Here is a 15,555-nt window from a genome sequence, read left to right on the forward strand (position 1 = left end):
TGTGCTGTTGGGGGGGCACCTTGTGTGGGGTCAGGGCTGTCCCCCCCCTTCCCTGAGCCCTCCAGCTCCGTGCTGGACCTTCCCCGAGGCTGAGGGGTTTCCTCTGCTCAGCAGCAGCCTGGTAATAAATTGGATCCATCTGAGCCAGCTCCTTCTTCATCTTCACCCTGGTGCTTCCTGGGGGGGCTCCTGCCTGCGGGCCCCCCACTGCAGTGGGAGCAGCTCCTCCACCCGTCCGAAGGGCTGGAGCACCCCGGGTGCCCCCGTGGAGCCAGTGCCAGGCCAGGATCCTGGAGAGGACCTTTGTTCTGGGGAGACAATGGGGGGGAGCCCTTCTGCCCCCCCAGTGCGGCCCATGGGGCTCCCCAAAGGGCAGGGGGGGTCAGGGCCCCCATATGAGTCCCTGGGGGGGCTGGGTTCCCCGGGGGGGTGTCCGTGTTCCCCCTTTTCCCTGTGCCCTGACCCCCAGGAGCAGCCGGGGGGGGGGGCCCGCTCCTGTAGGGGGGGAGGCGGGGGAGACCCCCGCTCCCCTGTGGGGGTCCCGATGACCTCTTCCCCCCTCCCCGTCTCTCCCCCCAATCCCCCCCGTGGGTTCCCCCCCCCCCCAGCGAGGCGGGGTTGGGGGGGGGGGGGGGGGGGGCCGGGGGGCTCCGGTCCGCGCGGCGCACGGCGGCGACACAAAGCGGCTCCGGGCGGCGGCGGCGGCGGGGGGGGGGTCCCGCCATGGCCAAGTGGCTGCGGGAGTACCTGGGGCGGGGGGCGCGGCGCTCCCCCCCGCGCCCGCCTCACCCCGACTACAGCGGCCCCGGCCCCGCGCCCCCCGGCGCTGCCCTCCGCGGCCCCGCGGCCTCCCCTCGGCACCGGCTCGTGCGGGTGGCGGGAGCGGGGCCCCCCCGGCGCACGGAGCAGGTAGGAGCGGGGGGGGGGAGCGGGGGTGCAGGGGGGGAGCTGGGGAGAGGAACCGGGAGCACCGCGGGGTGCGAATGAGCCCGGGGGGGGGGGGGGGGGGGGGGGGGGGGGGGGGGGGGGGGGGGGGGGGGGGGGGGGGGGGCGCGGGGGGGGGGGGGGGGGGGGGTTTGGGGGACCCGGGGAGAGGGAACCGGGGATGGCGGCGGGGGGGGGGGGGGGGGGGGGGGGAGCGGGAGAGGGGCCGGGGGACAAAGGGAGCGGGAGGGAGGCAGCGGGGAAAGGGCCGGGAACAGCGGGATCGGGGCTGGGGGAGCCCGCAGGGCCCCGAGGCGGGGCCGGGATGGGGGGGGGGGGTCGTGGGTCCCGTCCCACCGCGGGCACCGCGCAGGGCCCCGGCGAGAGCGAGTACTCGGAGCCGTGCGAGGGGGAGCAGGAGCCGGCGCCCGAGGGCGGCTGCGAGGAGCCCGCGGAGGCCGCAGGTGGGTGCCCCCCCCCCCCGACCCTCCCCAGGACCCCCCCCCCCGTGTCCCTTCCCCCATGTCCCAGCGCCTCCTGTCCCCAGGGGGCCGGCGGGGGCGGCCGCGGCGGGGCCCGCAGCTCTACGACACCCCCAGTGAGGAGTGGGAGGCGGCCGGGGACGGCCCCGGCGCGGGCGGCAGCCGCGAGAGCCGCGAGAGCCGCGAGAGCCGCCTGCCCCGGGACGACGAGCGCCCGGCGGATGAGTACGACCAGCCCTGGGAGTGGAAGCAGGATCACATCTCCCGGGCGTTCGCAGGTGACGGCACCGCGGCACCCACGGGTACCACCGCTGGGGCATCCCTGCACCCACGGGTACCACCGCTGGGGGACCCCTGCACCCACGGGTACCACTGCTGGGGGACACCTGCACCCATGGGTACCACTCTGGCATCTCCCAGCACCAACGGATACCACCCTGGCATCCCCAGAACCCATGGGTACCACCCCTTGGGTCCTCCAGCACCTACGGGTACCATATTGGCATCTTCCAGCACCCAGGTGTACCACCACTGGTGGCCCCCTGCACCCATGGGTACCATCCAGGGGTGCCCCAGCATCCATGGGTACCAGTCTGGTATCCCCCAGCACCCATGGGTCCCACCCCTTGGGGACAACAGGAGGCCATGGCAAGGCAAAGCCTTAGTGGGGCCATCGGGAACATTCCTTTGTGGTCTGACAGCGAGCAGTGCCCCACAACAGCAGCACCCATAGGTGCTGACACCCTCCTTGTCCCCCCAGTGCAGTTTGAGAGCCCCGAGCGCTCCCCCAGCCTGTCCCGGCAGCTGCAGCGCCCCCCCCGGCCCCCCCCGGGCACCGGCTGCCCCCCCAGCCCCCGGCATGTGGACGCCTCACTCCCGCTGGAGAAGCAAGTGTGAGTCTGGGTCCCTCCTCCATGGGGCACCATGGCGTGCCCGCAGCCCCCTGGGGTGCAGGGACCCCATGGATGGGTCCCCAAGATGCTGGGTGCCCCATGGGATGGAGGGGTGCCCATAGGATGGATGGGTGCCCCATGGGATGGATGGGTGCCCATGGGATGGATGGGTGCCCCATGGGATGAATGGGGGCCCAAGGTGTGAAGGGTGCCCCATGGGATGGATGGGTGCCCATGGGATGGATGGGTGCCCCATGGGATGAATGGGGACCCAAGGTGTGAAGGGTGCCCCATGGGATGGATGGGTGCCCCATGGGATGAATGGGGGAATGGGTGCCCATGGGATGGAAGATGTGGGTGAAGGGTGAAGGGTGCCCCATGGGATAGATGGGTGCCCCATGGGATGGATGGGTGCCCATGGGATGGATGGGTGCCCCATGGAATGGATGGGCGCCCAAGGTGTGAAGGGTGCCCCATGGCGTGCTTGCTCCCTTTGGCACGGTTGGCTGTGCTGCGCCATAGCCAGTCTCCACAGTGCAGAAGGTGCTCCTGTGGGGCAGTGGATGCTGATGGCTCCATGCGGTGGGGCTGGTTCCCCACGGCACGGAGGGTGCCCCATGGCGCAGGGGGGTGATGCCGTGGCCGTGCAGGTGGTACCACGGCCCCATCGGGCGGGCGGGCGCCGAGACGCTGCTGGCGCTGTGCCGGGAGGGCAGCTTCCTGGTGCGGGACTGCGAGACCAGCCCCGAGGACTACTCCCTGTCCCTGAGGTGAGCGCGGGGCCGGGGGGCGCCGGGGATGGCCCCAGAGGGGTTCCCGTGTGGGGGAGCCATGAGCATGGCGCTGCACCCGTGTCGTTGTGTGTCGTCGCATGTCATTGTATGTCGTTGTGTGTTATTGTGTGTCGTGTGTCGTTGTGTGTCGTTGTGTGTCATGTGTCGTGTCATTGTGTGGCGTTGTGTGTTATTGTGTGTCGTTGTGTGTCGTTGTGTGTCATGTGTCGTGTCATTGTATGTCGTTGTGTGTTATTGTGTGTCGTGTGTCGTTGTGTGTCATGTGTCGTGTCATTGTGTGGCGTTGTGTGTCATTGTGTGTCATTGTGTGTCGTTGTGTGTCATGTGTCGTGTGTCGTCGTGTGTCGTTGTGTGTCATTGTGTGTCGTTGTGTGTCGTTGTGTGTCATTGTATGTCGTTGTGTGTCATTGCGTGTCGTTGTGTGTCGTTGTGTGCGTTGTGTGTCGTGTCATTGTGTGTCGTTGTGTGTCGTTGTGTGTCATTGTATGTCGTTGTGTGTTATTGTGTGTCGTTGTGTGTCCTTGTGTGTCGTGTGTCATTGTGTGTCGTTGTGTGTTATTGCATGTTGTTGTGTGTCCTTGTGTGTCGTGTGTCATTGTATGTTGTTGGGTGTCATTGTGTGTCGTTGTTGTGTGTTGTTGTGTGTCATTGTATGTCGTTGTGTGTTATTGTGTGTCATCGTGTGTTGTTGTGTGTCGTTGTGTGTTATTGTGTGTCATTGTGTGTCATTGTGTGTTATTGTGTGTCATCGTGTGTCGTTGTGTGTCATCGTGTGTCGTTGTGTGTCATTGTGTGTTGTGTGTTATTGTGTGTCGTTGTGTGTCATTGTATGTCGTTGTGTGTTATTGTGTGGCGTTGTGTGTCCTTGTGTGTCGTGTGTCATTGTATGTTGTTGTGTGTCATTGTGTGTCATTGTGTGTCGTGTCTGTCGTGTGTTATTGTGTGTCGTGTGTCATTGTATGTCGTATGTTGTTGTGTGTCATTGTGTGTCGTGTGTTATTGTGTTGTTGCGTGTCATTGTATGTTGTTGTGTGTCATTGTGTGTCATTGCATGTCACTGTGTGTTGTTGCCTGTCGTGTGTCATTGCGTGTCACTGTGTGTCATTGTGTGTCATTGTGTGTTGTTGTGTGTCGTGTGTCATTGTGTGTCATTGCATGTCACCGTGTGTCATTGCGTGTCATTGTGTGTCGTTGCGTGTCATTGTATGTTGTTGTATGTCATTGTGTGTTGTGTGTCATTGCGTGTCACTGTGTTGCATTGCATGTCATTGCGTGTCGTGTGTCGTTGCATGTCGTTGCGTGTTGTTGCGTGTCACTCACTGGGTCCCCATCCCGTCCCGCAGGAGCAGCCACGGCTTCGTGCACGTGAAGCTGACGCGGACACGGGAGCACCACTTCACGCTGGGCCGCGCCGGCGCCGCCTTCCCCTCGGTGCCCGCGGCCGTGCGGCACTACACAGCGCGGGCACTGCCCGTGCGCGGCGCCCGCCACCTCTCCCTGCTCTACCCGGTGGCGGCGCAGCCCCTGTGAGCAGCAGAGACCCCCCATAGGCCCCCCATTAAAACCAGCGCACACCCAGCCCTTGCCCTGTGGTCTGTGGGCACCGCGACGCTCGGGGCCCTCTTGGTGCTCACCTCGATGGTGCCTCGGGACCCCGCAGGCGGTGGCTCCGTCACCGGCTCCCGGACTCCTACCCCTGTGTCCACACGAGCCCCCCCATCACCAGCACAGCCCTTGTGGGGCGCTGCTGGGGACACCCCATCGATGCCAAAGCGTGGGGGTGGCTGCTGGGTCCACGCCGGGGGGAGCGGGTGCTTCCTGCGTGGTCACCATCGCCCCTCAGGCACGAGGGGAGGCCACGGGGCCGCAGAGGGGGTTCCTTGTTAAATGGCCCCCCCGACAGGACCGGTCCGTACGGGACAGAGCCGGCTGGGTACCGGGGCAGCGGGTGCTGCGGGGTGACCACACACAAGACACAGTGCGGGCCGATGGGTGCTGCAGAGCTCCTGTCTTGGGTGCAGAAAGGCAGGGCTGGGGGGGGCACCCAGCCCATGGGGACACGGAGTCACTCGGGGCCGGGGGGCAGCGGGGGGACCCCATCCCCGGTGCTGCCCTGCCTGGCACCTGCAGTTCTCCTTCTCCTTGGGGGCGGCAGCAGCTTCGTGGGGGCCGGGGCACCGCGTTCACGGCGATCCTTGTGTCGGGGGGAGCGCCGGGCCCCCCACACCGGGGCGCTGCTGGGGGTGCCCCCCCCCCCCGGACTACATCTCCCAGCATGCAGCGGGGCGGGCCCCGAGCCAGGACTACATCTCCCGTCGTGCCCCGCGGCCGGGGCAGACCGGGGCGGGGCGGGGCGGGGGGCGCCGCTCCCCCTTTGTTGGTGGCGGCGGGGCCGAGCGGCGGGGACGGCCCGGGATGGGAGAGCAGGTGGGGATGGGAGCGGGGACGGGAGGGGATGGGAGCGGGGACGGGAGGGGATGGGGATGGGGATGGGGGTGGGGATGGGGAGGGGGGTGGGATGGGGATGGGGCATGGGGGGGGGGAGATGGAGGAAGTGGGGAGGGAGGGGGATGGAGAGATGGAGGAAAGAGGGAGGGGGATGGAGGGATGAAGGAAGGGGGGATGGAGGAAGAGGGGATGGAGGGATGAAGGAAGGGGGGATGGAGGAATGAGGGAAGGGGGGATGGAGGAAGAGGGGATGGAGAAAGAAACAGGGGTGGGGAAAGAACCGGGTGGAGAAGGAGGGATGGAGGACGAGGGGATGGAGGAAGGTGGAACAGGGATGGAGAAGGAGGAAGAGGGGACGGAGGGGATGAAGGCCTGGAGGAAGGAGGGGTGGGAGCGCGGAGGGAGGAGGCCGCGGGGTGCAGGCTGGCGATGGAGGCTGGCGGAGGGCGCAGGGCTGCCCCTCGCTCTGCCTCAGCCCCACACTGCCAAGTCATCCCCGTCCCGCCATGTCCGGGGGCCGGGGGGGGAGACCCTGCCCCCTGAGCACGTGTGGCGGGGCCGGGCAGGAGTCCATCCGCAAGATCATCACCACCTTGGCCGTGAAGAATGAGGAGATCCAGAACTTCATCTACTCCCTCAAGCAGATGATGCAGAATGTGCAGGTACCAGAGACCCCCCTGCCCTCCCCATCCCCAGTGCAGGGTGGTACCCGGTGACCCCCCCCACCCCGCTGTGCCCAGGACAACTCGACGCGGGCGCAGGAGGACCTGGACGCGGAGTTCCAGTCGCTGTTTGCGCTGCTGGACGAGCTGAAGGAGGACATGGTGACCAAGATCAAGCAGGAACGCGCGCAGCGCACCTACGAGCTGCAGGTGAGCACCCCCCGCGTGCCCCCACCCCTAACCCTCACCCATCACTTCCCTCTCCTCCCTGTGCCAGGCCCAGCTTGCGGCGTGTACCAAGGCCCTGGAGAGCTCAGAGGAGCTGCTGGAAGCCGCCAACCAGACCCTGGGGATGGCCAATGACCACGAGTTCCACCAGGTACATCCCCACCGGCGCAGGGGGATGTCCCCATCCGGTGGCCTCCACGCTGCGGGGGTCCTGGACCCTCCTTTACCTGCTGGTTGATGCTGCTCTCACCCCGGGCAGGCGCCCTCCTTTTCTTTCTGTGCTGGGCACTGGGTGACACTGGCGTGGCTGTGCCTGCTGTGGGCTGGGGGTGCATGGAGACCCCCCGGGGTGGTCCCAGAGCTGCCTGATGCTCCCTTCCTCCTGATGCAGGGATGCCGTGGGGATGCAGGGATGCTGTGGGGATGCAGGGATGCTGTGGGGATGAAGGGGTGCTGTGGGGATACAGCAATGCTGTGGGGATGCAGGGATGCCGTGGGGATGCAGTGATGCCGTGGGGATGCAGGGGTGCAGTGGGGATGCAGGGGTGCAGTGGGGATGCAGGGGTGCTGTGCTGCTGGGTACCACAGTGGGACCACGGGCACACTCAGCCGCAGGGTCCGTGCCTGCTGCCCTCACTGCCCCTGGCTCTGCTCTCTCATCTGCTTTGTTTCTCCCTCCTCTTTCCCCCTGCGCTCGCCAGGCTGCCAAGCAGATCAAGGATAGGTACGGCCCCCCCGTGCCCCACCAACCGCCCCCCTCCTCCCAGCCAGGACCCGCAGAGGGTGCCCCACGGGTGCTGGGGGGGGGAGCGGTCAGGGCAGGCGGGTGCCCGGCTCCCGGCCCTGCTCACCCTGCTCCCCGTTGTCCCGGTGCAGCGTGACGATGGCGCCCGCCTTCCGCCTCTCGCTCAAGGCCAAGGCCAGCGATAACATGAGCCACTTGATGGTGGATTTCGCCCAGGAGCGCCGCGTCCTCCAGGCCATCGCCTTCCTGCCAGGTACTGCCCGCAGGCAGGGACACGGGGGGCAGCGGGCACCGCGGGGGCAAGGGGACACCTTGGGGCTGTGCCAGCCCGGGTGGGACAGCGCAAGGATGGGGTCCGGGGTTTAGGGGTGGGTGCTGAGGGACGGGGTGAGGAGCTGGAGGGGGCGTAAGGCCTGGGGCAGCCCATGCACACAGGATGGGAGGGATGGGATGCTGTGCCTGGGGGGTGCCCATGTGGGGTCCCCAGGGTGCTGTGCCATGGAGTTACCAAGCCCGTGGGATGCAGGGGGGCCCTAGGGGTGCCCCAGGGGTGCAGGGGGGCCCCACTGGCATGGCTCTTCATGCGGGCAGTGCCCAGCACCCCCGAGATCGACCTGGCCGAGTCTCTGGTGGCCGATAACTGCGTGACGCTGAGCTGGAGGATGCCCGAGGAGGACACCAAGATCGACCACTACGTGCTGGAGTACCGCAGGACCAACTTCGAGGGGCCGCCCCGCGCCAAGGAAGACCAGCCCTGGATGGTGGTCGAGGGCATCAGGAGCACTGAGTACACCCTCCCCAGTGAGGGCACGGGGGCAGCGCCCAAAGGGTGCCAGGATGGGAGCGGGCAGGGGGCTGGAGTGCCATGGGGCTGGGGGCAGCGCCAGGGGCCGGGGGGGGCGGTCCCCCCGTGCCCCACTGTGCGGCCCTGCTGTCCCCGCAGGGATGAGGTTCGATATGAGGTACATGAACTTCCGCGTGCGGGCGTGCAACAAGGCTGTGGCAGGCGAGTTCTCGGAGCCGGTCACTTTAGAGACAAGAGGTGGGTCCGGGGTGGGGGGGGCACAGGGCGCTGCCCCCCCCGGCTGCCCGGGGCCGGGGCCCCGCGGTGCCGCGCGCTGACGGTGCCGTCGGCAGCGTTCACGTTCCGGCTGGACGCCAGCACCTGCCACCAGAACCTGCGCGTGGAGGAGCTCAGCGTCGAGTGGGACGCGACGGGCGGGAAGCTGCAGGACGTGAAAGCGCGCGACAAGGACGGCAAAGGCAGAACGGCCTCACCGGCCAACTCCCCCGCCAGGTAACGGCCCCCCGGCCCCGGCATCGCCCCCCGGCCCCAGCTCAGACATCCCAACCCCTGCCCCGGGCAGGGACCCCTTCCACTGGAGCAGCTTGCTCCAAGCCCCTGTGTCCAACCTGGCCTTGAGCACTGCCAGGGATGGGGCAGCCACAGCTTCTCTGGGCACCCTGTGCCAGCGCCTCAGCACCCTCACAGGGAAGAGCTTCTGCCTTAGGTCTAGCCTAAATCTCCCCTGTTCCAGTCTGAACCCATCACCCCTTGTCCTGTCGCTCCAGTCACTGATGCAGAGCCCCTCTCCAGCGTCCTTGTAGCCCTCTGGAAGCTGCTCTGAGGTCTCCACGCAGCTTCTTCTCTCCAGGCAGAACAGCCCCAATGTCCTCAGCCTGGCTCCATACAGGAGCTGCTCCAGACCCTGCTCATCCTCTTGGCCTCCTCTGGCCTTGCTCCAGCAGCTCCATGTCCTGATGCTGGGGACACCAGCACTGCACACAGGGCTGCGGGGGGTCCCTCAGAGCCGAGCCAAGGGCAGGATCCCACAGGACCCGCTGCTCACAGCCTTGCCTGTCCTAGGGCCGTGCAGTCACCCAAGAGGACGTCCCTGGGACGTGGGGGCCGGGATCGCTTCACCGCCGAGTCCTACACGGTCCTGGGTGAGAGCCGCGGGCACCCACCGGGTGCTGGTGGGGACCCTGAGGGCACAAGGGGGTGCTGGAGGTGGGCAGGGGGCACCCATGGGTACCCTCATGAGCTGTGCCCATAGGGGACACCCTGATCGACGGTGACGATCACTACTGGGAGGTGCAGTTCGACCGGGACAGCAAAGCCTTCGGGGTGGGGGTCGCCTACCGCAGCCTGGGCAAGTTCGACCAGCTCGGCAAGACCTCGGCCTCCTGGTGCCTCCACCTCAACAACTGGCTCCAGGTCAGCTTCAGCGCCAAGCACGCCAACAAGGCCAAGGTGCTGGACGTGCCCGTGCCCGACTGCATCGGCGTCCACTGCAACTTCCCCGAAGGTGGGTGCGGGACCGGGACGGCGAAGCTGGAGCGGGGCAGGGGCGGGTGCAAGGAGGAAGCTCTTTACTGTGAGGGTGCTGAGGCGCTGGCACAGGGTGCCCAGAGAAGCTGTGGCTGCCCCATCCCTGGCAGTGCTCAAGGCCAGGTTGGACACAGGGGCTTGGAGCAAGCTGCTCCAGTGGAAGGGGTCCCTGCCCTGGCAGGGGTTGGGGCTGGAGGAGCTTTAAGGTCCCTTCAACCCAAAGCATTCCACGGTTCTATGGGCCACGGGCACCACCACGGTCACCGTGCGGGGGGGTCTGCGAGCCCCGTGCCCCCCCTGCACCCACGCTCCTGCCTGCAGGGGTCCTGTCCTTCTACAACGCCCGCACCAAGCAGCTGCTCCACACGTTCAGGACCAAGTTCACGCAGCCGGTGCTGCCCGCCTTCACGGTAAGGGGTGGGACGGGCAGCGCCGGCAGGGCTCCGGCGGCGGGGGCAGCCCCCCCAGCCCTGCCCCTCCTGTGCCCACAGGTTTGGTGCGGCAGCTTCCAGGTGAGCTCGGGGCTGCAGGTGCCCAGCACCGTGCGGTGCCTGCAGAAGCGCAGCAGCACCGCCAGCAGCTCCAACGCCAGCCTGCCCTAGAGCCGTGCCCCCAGGCAAGAGCACTGAATGTACCCCCCCACACCCCCCATCGCCCCATCGCTGCCCCGTGCCAGCGCCCAGAGCTGGGGTGCACCAGCGCCTATGGCCCCGCCGGCTGAGCCCCCCCGCAGCTCTGTGCCCCCCCCGGCGCTGGGCACGTCCCCCCCCCACCAGTGAGAGCTGCTTCTGGCCTGAAGAATAAAGCAGGATGTTTATGGTGTGACACGGACCTGGGTGCTGGGGGGGGCTCCGCACAATGAGGGGGGAAAGGGGGTTCTTGGGGTGATGTGCGGGGATGGGGCTGCTCAGAGCAGGGGGTAATGCCCCCCAAAACCATGCGTTTGAGGTCCGCCACCCCAGCCCCTTGGCACCCCCCTGGATCCTGGCACAAAGTGGGGGGCAGCCGGGCCCCCCCATGCTGGTGCCCATCAGTCCTCGATGGAGCACGGCAGGTTCCGGGCAGGCCCCTCCACCGTGCCTGCGCCACGGGGGGGTCATGGCCTGGAAGAGGACCCCAGTGTGCCCCCCCCTCCCCACACACCCCCGTGTGCCCTCCCCGCTCTCACCACCCACCTCCACCAACGCCGGAGCGGAGCAGGGGGGGCACCATGGACCCTGCGCCTGCCCCTGACCCCCAAACCCGCCCCACAGCCCCCCCGGACCCCTGCAGCGCCCCCTGCACGGCGGGGACCAGCACCGCGATGCCACCGGCCCCTGCTCCGGCTGCCCCCGTCCCTCTCCGGGCTCACGGTGGCGCAGCCCCCCCGCAGCTCCGGATCCGCCGCGGCTGCTGGGACCCTGGGGCCAGCCCTGCCCCGGCCCCCCCGGCGGTGCCACCCATGGGCGGGGAGGGGGGAGCCCCCCCCAACGCTCCCGGTGGGAGCTGCGGGGACCCCGTGGTGCTGGGGGGGGCTCACAAGGGGACAACGGCTCAGGGGGTGAGCGGTCACCGGGACCCCTCCGCCGTGGTCAGGATGAGGCCCGACCGCAGCTCCCGCTCCCATCCCGGAGCCCCCCCCGCGCTCCGGGGACCCCCCCGATAGGCGGCGAGCGTGAGCCCGGCCCCCCCGGTAGCACGGAGGCGGTGGCGGGGCCGCTCCGGGGGCGGTGTTACCGGTCGCGCCTGCTCCGCCCGCGGGAGCCGCAGGTGCCGCCGGTCCGGGGGGGGGGCGAGGCCGCGGTTCCGGGGCTGCGTCCCCGTGTGCGCCCCCCCCCATCCCCCCCCCGGTGCGGGCCCGTCCCTGCCCCGCCCCCCCCCCCCCCCCCCCCTTCCCGGTGTCCCGGTCCCGGTGCCCCCCCCTCGCGGGGCGGGGCCGCCCAGTCACGTGCCGCCGGCGCCGCGCGCACCGGGAGCGGACCGGAGCATGGCAGGTAGGGGCGCGCGCACCGGGCACGCACCTGCGCGAGAGCGCGCGCGGGAACAAACACCCCCCATCCCCCCCCCCCCCGCGCGCCCGCGCACACCCCGGTGTGGGGGGAGGGGAGGGGGGGGCACCGCGGCCGCGTCCCGGTGTCCCCGTGCCCCCCCGTGCGCTCCGGCCCCGTCCCCGTGGGCTCAGCCCCCCCCATCCCATCCGCCGTGCCCGTGCCCACCCCTGCCCCGTGTCTTTGTGTCCCCTCTTCCCGCATCCCCGCTGCTCCTCGTCCCCACGGCCCCGAGCGTCCCCGTCCCGAGGCGGACGGAGGGGGGCAGCCGGGGGTGCTCTCGGCAGGGACCCCCAGGCGCTGTTGTCCCGTCCCGCAGCGCTGGCGGCCGCGTCCCCCGGCGGGGATGAGGCTCTGGAGGAGGACGAGGATGAGCTGGAGCCGGGGCTGGACGAGGCGGAGGCCGAAGCGGAGGCCGGGAGCGGGGCGAAGCCGGCGGGGGGGTCCCGGGGGGCCGTGCTCACCCGGCGCGGCATCACCCTGCGCGTCCTGCTCCGTGACGGGCTCCTGGAGCCGGCCCGCGGCGTCCTCTCCATCTACTACCTGGTGACACAGGATGGGAGAGGGGACATGGGATGGGGAGAGGCATAGGGACAGGGATGGACAATGTGAGGTGGGGAGAGGCATAGGGACAGGGATGGGGACAGGGATGGAGGACGTGAGGTGGGGAGAGGCACAGGGACAGGGATGGGGACAGGGATGGAGGACATGAGGTGGCGATAGGGATGGGGACAGGGATGAGGGTTAGGGAGGGGGACAGGGATGAGGGTGAGGGATGGGGACAGGGATGGAGATAGGAATGAGGGTTAGGAATGGGGACAGGGATGAGGGTTAGGGATGGGAAGAGGGATGGGGACAGGGATGGAGATAGGAATGAGGGTTAGGAATGGGGACAGGGATGAGGGTTAGGGATGGGAAGAGGGATTGGGACAGAGATGGGGATAGGGATGAGGGTTAGGGATGAGGGTTAGGGATGGGAAGAGGGATGGGGACAGGGATGGGGATAGGGATGAGGGTTAGGGATGGGGATAGGGATGAGGGTTAGGGATGGGGTCAGGGATGGGGATAGGGATGAGGGTTAGGGATGGGGTCAGGGATGGGGATAGGGATGAGGGTTAGGGATGGGGACAGGGATGGGGATAGGGATGAGGGTTAGGGATGGGGACAGGGATGAGGATAGGGATGAGGGTTAGGGATGGGAAGAGTGATGGGGACAGGGATGGGGATAGGGATGAGGGTTAGGGATGGGAAGAGGGATGCGGACAGGGATGGAGGACATGGGATGGGGACAGGGCACTGGTTGGTCCCTCCCCATCTCACCCCACACTCCCCAGGGCAAGAAGTTCGTGGGGGACCTGGGTGCCGACGGGACCATCACGTGGCAGGAGACCGGGCAGGTCTTCAACTCGCCCAGCGCCTGGGCCACGCACTGCAAGCGCCTGGTGAACCCTGCCAAGAAGTCCGGCTGCGGCTGGGCCTCCGTGCGCTACAAGGGCCAGAAGCTGGACCAGTACAAAGCCGCGTGGCTGCGGCAGCACCAGCCCAACGCGCCGCCCGCCGACGAGGTGCGTTGGGAGGGAGCCCCTTTGGGTGCCTCCCCGGGGTGCGGGGGTGCAGTGGGGCCAGCCCGGTGCTGCCCGCAGAGCCTGGCCAGCGAGGGCGAGGATGAGGAGGTGCCGGAGGAGGAAGAGGAGGAGGCGGCGCGCGAGGGCCGGGCACCGGTGCCGGAGCCGGTGGCTGCCAAGAAGCCGGAGGAGAGGAGCAAGAAGCAGCAGAGCAAGAGCGTGGCGGAGCCGGCGGGGACGGGTGAGGTGATGGGGGGTGAGGGGGGCCCCGCGCCGCCGGCAGCGGTGACGGGTGTTGTGCATCGCAGAGCACGGAGCCCCGGCCAAGAGGATGGAGGGCAAAGCCCGTGCGCCCGTGCGGTACTGCAGCCTGGGCACCCGCGACTCCGCCAGGTACGGGGGCACCGGCACCCGCGGGTGTCAGCGCAGGGCCGTGGGGCTGTGCGGGGACAGAGGTGGCCGCGGCTCTTGCAGGAACCCGCAGACCCTGGTGGAGGTGACGTCCTTCGCCGCCATCAACAAGTTCCAGCCCTTCAACGTGGCCATTTCCAGCAACGTCCTCCTGCTCCTGGTGCGTCCCTTCCGCGGGGGACACGGGGTGGACACGTCCTCCGCAGGGACTGGGGCGATGGGACAAGGGGCCCCTGCCCGGGGCAGGGTTTGGAACTGGATGAGCTTTAAGGTCCTTTCCAACCCAGCCCATTCCATGGCTCTGACCCCGATGTCCCTGGCGTGTCCCCAGTGTCATTTTGGGTCCAAACTCTTTATTGTAACCTTTTCCCATAGGATTTCCACAGCCACCTGACGCGGAGCGAAGTCGTGGGTTACCTGGGCGGGCGCTGGGACACCAACACTCAATGTAGGTGCATGTGTGAATGGGTGCCCCCACCCCGCCCGCTCCATCACCACCCTCCCCGTGTCCCCCCCCAGTGCTGACGGTGCTGCGAGCCTTCCCCTGCCGGACTCGCCTGGGCGATGCCGAGGCCGCCGGTGCTGTGGAGGAGGAGGTAAAACCACCCCGACCCCATCCACACACCCCAGGGCTGTCAATGGGTCCAGCCCCGCATCACTCCCCCCCCAATAGATCTGTCAGAGCCTGTTCCTGCGGGGGCTGTCGCTGGTGGGGTGGTACCACAGCCACCCCTTCGGCCCCGCGCTGCCCTCGCTGCACGACATCGATGCGCAGATGGACTACCAGCTCAAGCTGCAGGGCAGCGGCAACAGCTTCCAGCCCTGCCTGGCCCTCATCTGCGGTGAGACCCGGACCCACAGCCCCGGGGGGGCTGCGGCTGCCATCACCCCCCCACCAGCCCCATCTCTCCCCCCATAGGACCCTACTACCATGGGAACCCCGGCGTGGAGTCCAAAATCGCACCCTTCTGGGTGATGCCACCCCCCGAGGTAAGGGGTCTCTGGCCCCACAGGGGGAGGTTGGGATGGGGGTGGCCCCAGCGCTGTGGGGTGAACCCCCGCAACTTGCCCCATCCTCCAGCAACGGCCCAATGACTACGGCATCCCCATGGACGTGGAGGTTGCCTATATCCAGGACGGCTTCCTCACCAACGACGTCCTGCAGGAGATGGTGAGGAGCTGACAGCCTCTTCCCCATCCCCACCGTGGTGCTGAGCTCGCTGCGCCTCAGCCCCTTCTCTCCCCACATCCCAGACGCTGCTCGTGGACTTTTACAAGGGAGCCCCCGACCTGGTGAAGTTCCAGGAGCTCTGGAGCCAGGATCAGACCTACCTGGACAAGCTGAAGGTGAGGAGGGGCCCTTAACCAGGGCATCACCTCCAGCCCCCCCCTTTAACTGGGCTGTGTCCCCCACGTCAGGGCTCGCTGGCCTCCCGCACCCCCAAGGACCAGAGCTTCAGCCACGTCCTGGAGCAGATCTTCAGCCTCCTCAAGCTCAGCGGCTGAGGGACCAGGAGCGCCCTCGACTCGGAGCAGGCTCCGGGCGCAGCTCGGCTCAGCAGCCCCCAGCCCGTGGGGCGCATCCAGACCCGGTGCGGGGCAGCGCCCACCCTGGGGGGCTCAGCGGGGGGGGTCCCAGCACCCCGCTCGCTCCTGCGCTGCCCTGGAGGTGCCGTGGTGGTGGTGGGAGCCGTGGCTGTCGTTGTGTGTGGAAGTGGTAGTTGATTAAAGAGCAGTTCCTGAGAGCTGCGTTGGTCGGGGCACACCTCAGCCATGGGGAGGGACCTCACGGGCTGCGGCCACCACCCATGGGGATGCTGAGCCAGGGGGATGCTCACCGGGGGGATGCCGTCATCCTCCATCGCACCGTGGCCCCCGGTCATGCTCACTCACAGAGGGCGCAGGCAGTAGAAAGAAGAGGACATTTAATACTTCCATTCAGATACAAGTCGAGCTTCGGGGGGGTCTTTTTTTCCCCTGGAAACCAGGAGAAACCATTACAAAAATCCACGAGGAAGTGAAGCAGTTGTCCCAAAACGCAGCT

At 67.9% G+C, this 15,555-nt stretch overlaps 3 protein-coding genes across 4 annotated transcripts; all 3 read left to right on the top strand.

Annotated features, from left to right (window-relative positions):
• The first annotated feature begins 667 nt into the window (after nucleotides 1–667).
• On the top strand, nucleotides 668–4,633 carry SHD (Src homology 2 domain containing transforming protein D). Its single transcript, XM_057418767.1, has 6 exons — nucleotides 668–909; nucleotides 1,298–1,388; nucleotides 1,472–1,684; nucleotides 2,167–2,299; nucleotides 2,950–3,069; nucleotides 4,437–4,633. The coding sequence occupies exons 1-6, from the start codon at nucleotides 724–726 to the stop codon at nucleotides 4,621–4,623; spliced, it is 930 nt and encodes a 309-aa protein (XP_057274750.1). The 5' UTR covers nucleotides 668–723; the 3' UTR covers nucleotides 4,624–4,633.
• A 735-nt stretch (nucleotides 4,634–5,368) lies between these two features.
• FSD1 (fibronectin type III and SPRY domain containing 1) lies at nucleotides 5,369–10,335 on the top strand. The gene is given in 14 exon segments (XM_057418729.1): nucleotides 5,369–5,434; nucleotides 5,437–5,520; nucleotides 6,108–6,203; nucleotides 6,282–6,413; nucleotides 6,481–6,582; nucleotides 7,133–7,155; nucleotides 7,308–7,429; nucleotides 7,768–7,977; nucleotides 8,120–8,218; nucleotides 8,314–8,473; nucleotides 9,044–9,123; nucleotides 9,234–9,485; nucleotides 9,830–9,918; nucleotides 10,000–10,335. Coding segments are annotated over 14 exon segments (1,626 nt in total). The 3' UTR covers nucleotides 10,111–10,335.
• Nucleotides 10,336–11,420: 1,085 nt separating this feature from the next.
• Nucleotides 11,421–15,256, top strand: MPND (MPN domain containing). Of its 2 annotated transcripts, XM_057418736.1 has the most exons (13): nucleotides 11,421–11,481; nucleotides 11,855–12,081; nucleotides 12,870–13,100; nucleotides 13,179–13,341; nucleotides 13,409–13,493; nucleotides 13,575–13,671; nucleotides 13,887–13,959; nucleotides 14,031–14,107; nucleotides 14,185–14,353; nucleotides 14,431–14,501; nucleotides 14,593–14,682; nucleotides 14,766–14,858; nucleotides 14,931–15,256. In XM_057418736.1, the coding sequence occupies exons 1-13, from the start codon at nucleotides 11,475–11,477 to the stop codon at nucleotides 15,015–15,017; spliced, it is 1,470 nt and encodes a 489-aa protein (XP_057274719.1). In that variant the 5' UTR covers nucleotides 11,421–11,474; the 3' UTR covers nucleotides 15,018–15,256. The 2 variants fall into 2 exon arrangements, with proteins under 2 accessions (XP_057274719.1, XP_057274718.1); XM_057418735.1 differs by having other exon boundaries at nucleotides 12,870–13,341.
• The last annotated feature ends 299 nt before the right edge of the window (nucleotides 15,257–15,555 follow it).

Source organism: Pezoporus wallicus, unplaced genomic scaffold, assembly GCF_028554395.1.
Source record: "Pezoporus wallicus isolate ANWC-B61680 ecotype Strahan unplaced genomic scaffold, APGP_CSIRO_Pwel_v1 contig_14027, whole genome shotgun sequence".
Classification (NCBI taxonomy): domain Eukaryota; kingdom Metazoa; phylum Chordata; class Aves; order Psittaciformes; family Psittacidae; genus Pezoporus; species Pezoporus wallicus.

Bases quoted from the DNA above. Each gene is read 5' to 3' on its own strand.
- SHD (XM_057418767.1), top strand. From the start codon at position 724: ATGGCCAAGTGGCTGCGGGAGTACCTGGGGCGGGGGGCGCGGCGCTCC. The intron at 910-1,297 runs GTAGGAGCGGGG...GGCACCGCGCAG, and splicing joins CCCCCCGGCGCACGGAGCAG to GGCCCCGGCGAGAGCGAGTA. The intron at 1,389-1,471 runs GTGGGTGCCCCC...TCCTGTCCCCAG, and splicing joins GGAGCCCGCGGAGGCCGCAG to GGGGCCGGCGGGGGCGGCCG.
- MPND (XM_057418735.1), top strand. The intron at 13,342-13,408 runs GTGAGGTGATGG...TGTGCATCGCAG, and splicing joins GGCGGAGCCGGCGGGGACGG to AGCACGGAGCCCCGGCCAAG. The intron at 13,960-14,030 runs GTAGGTGCATGT...GTCCCCCCCCAG, and splicing joins CTGGGACACCAACACTCAAT to TGCTGACGGTGCTGCGAGCC.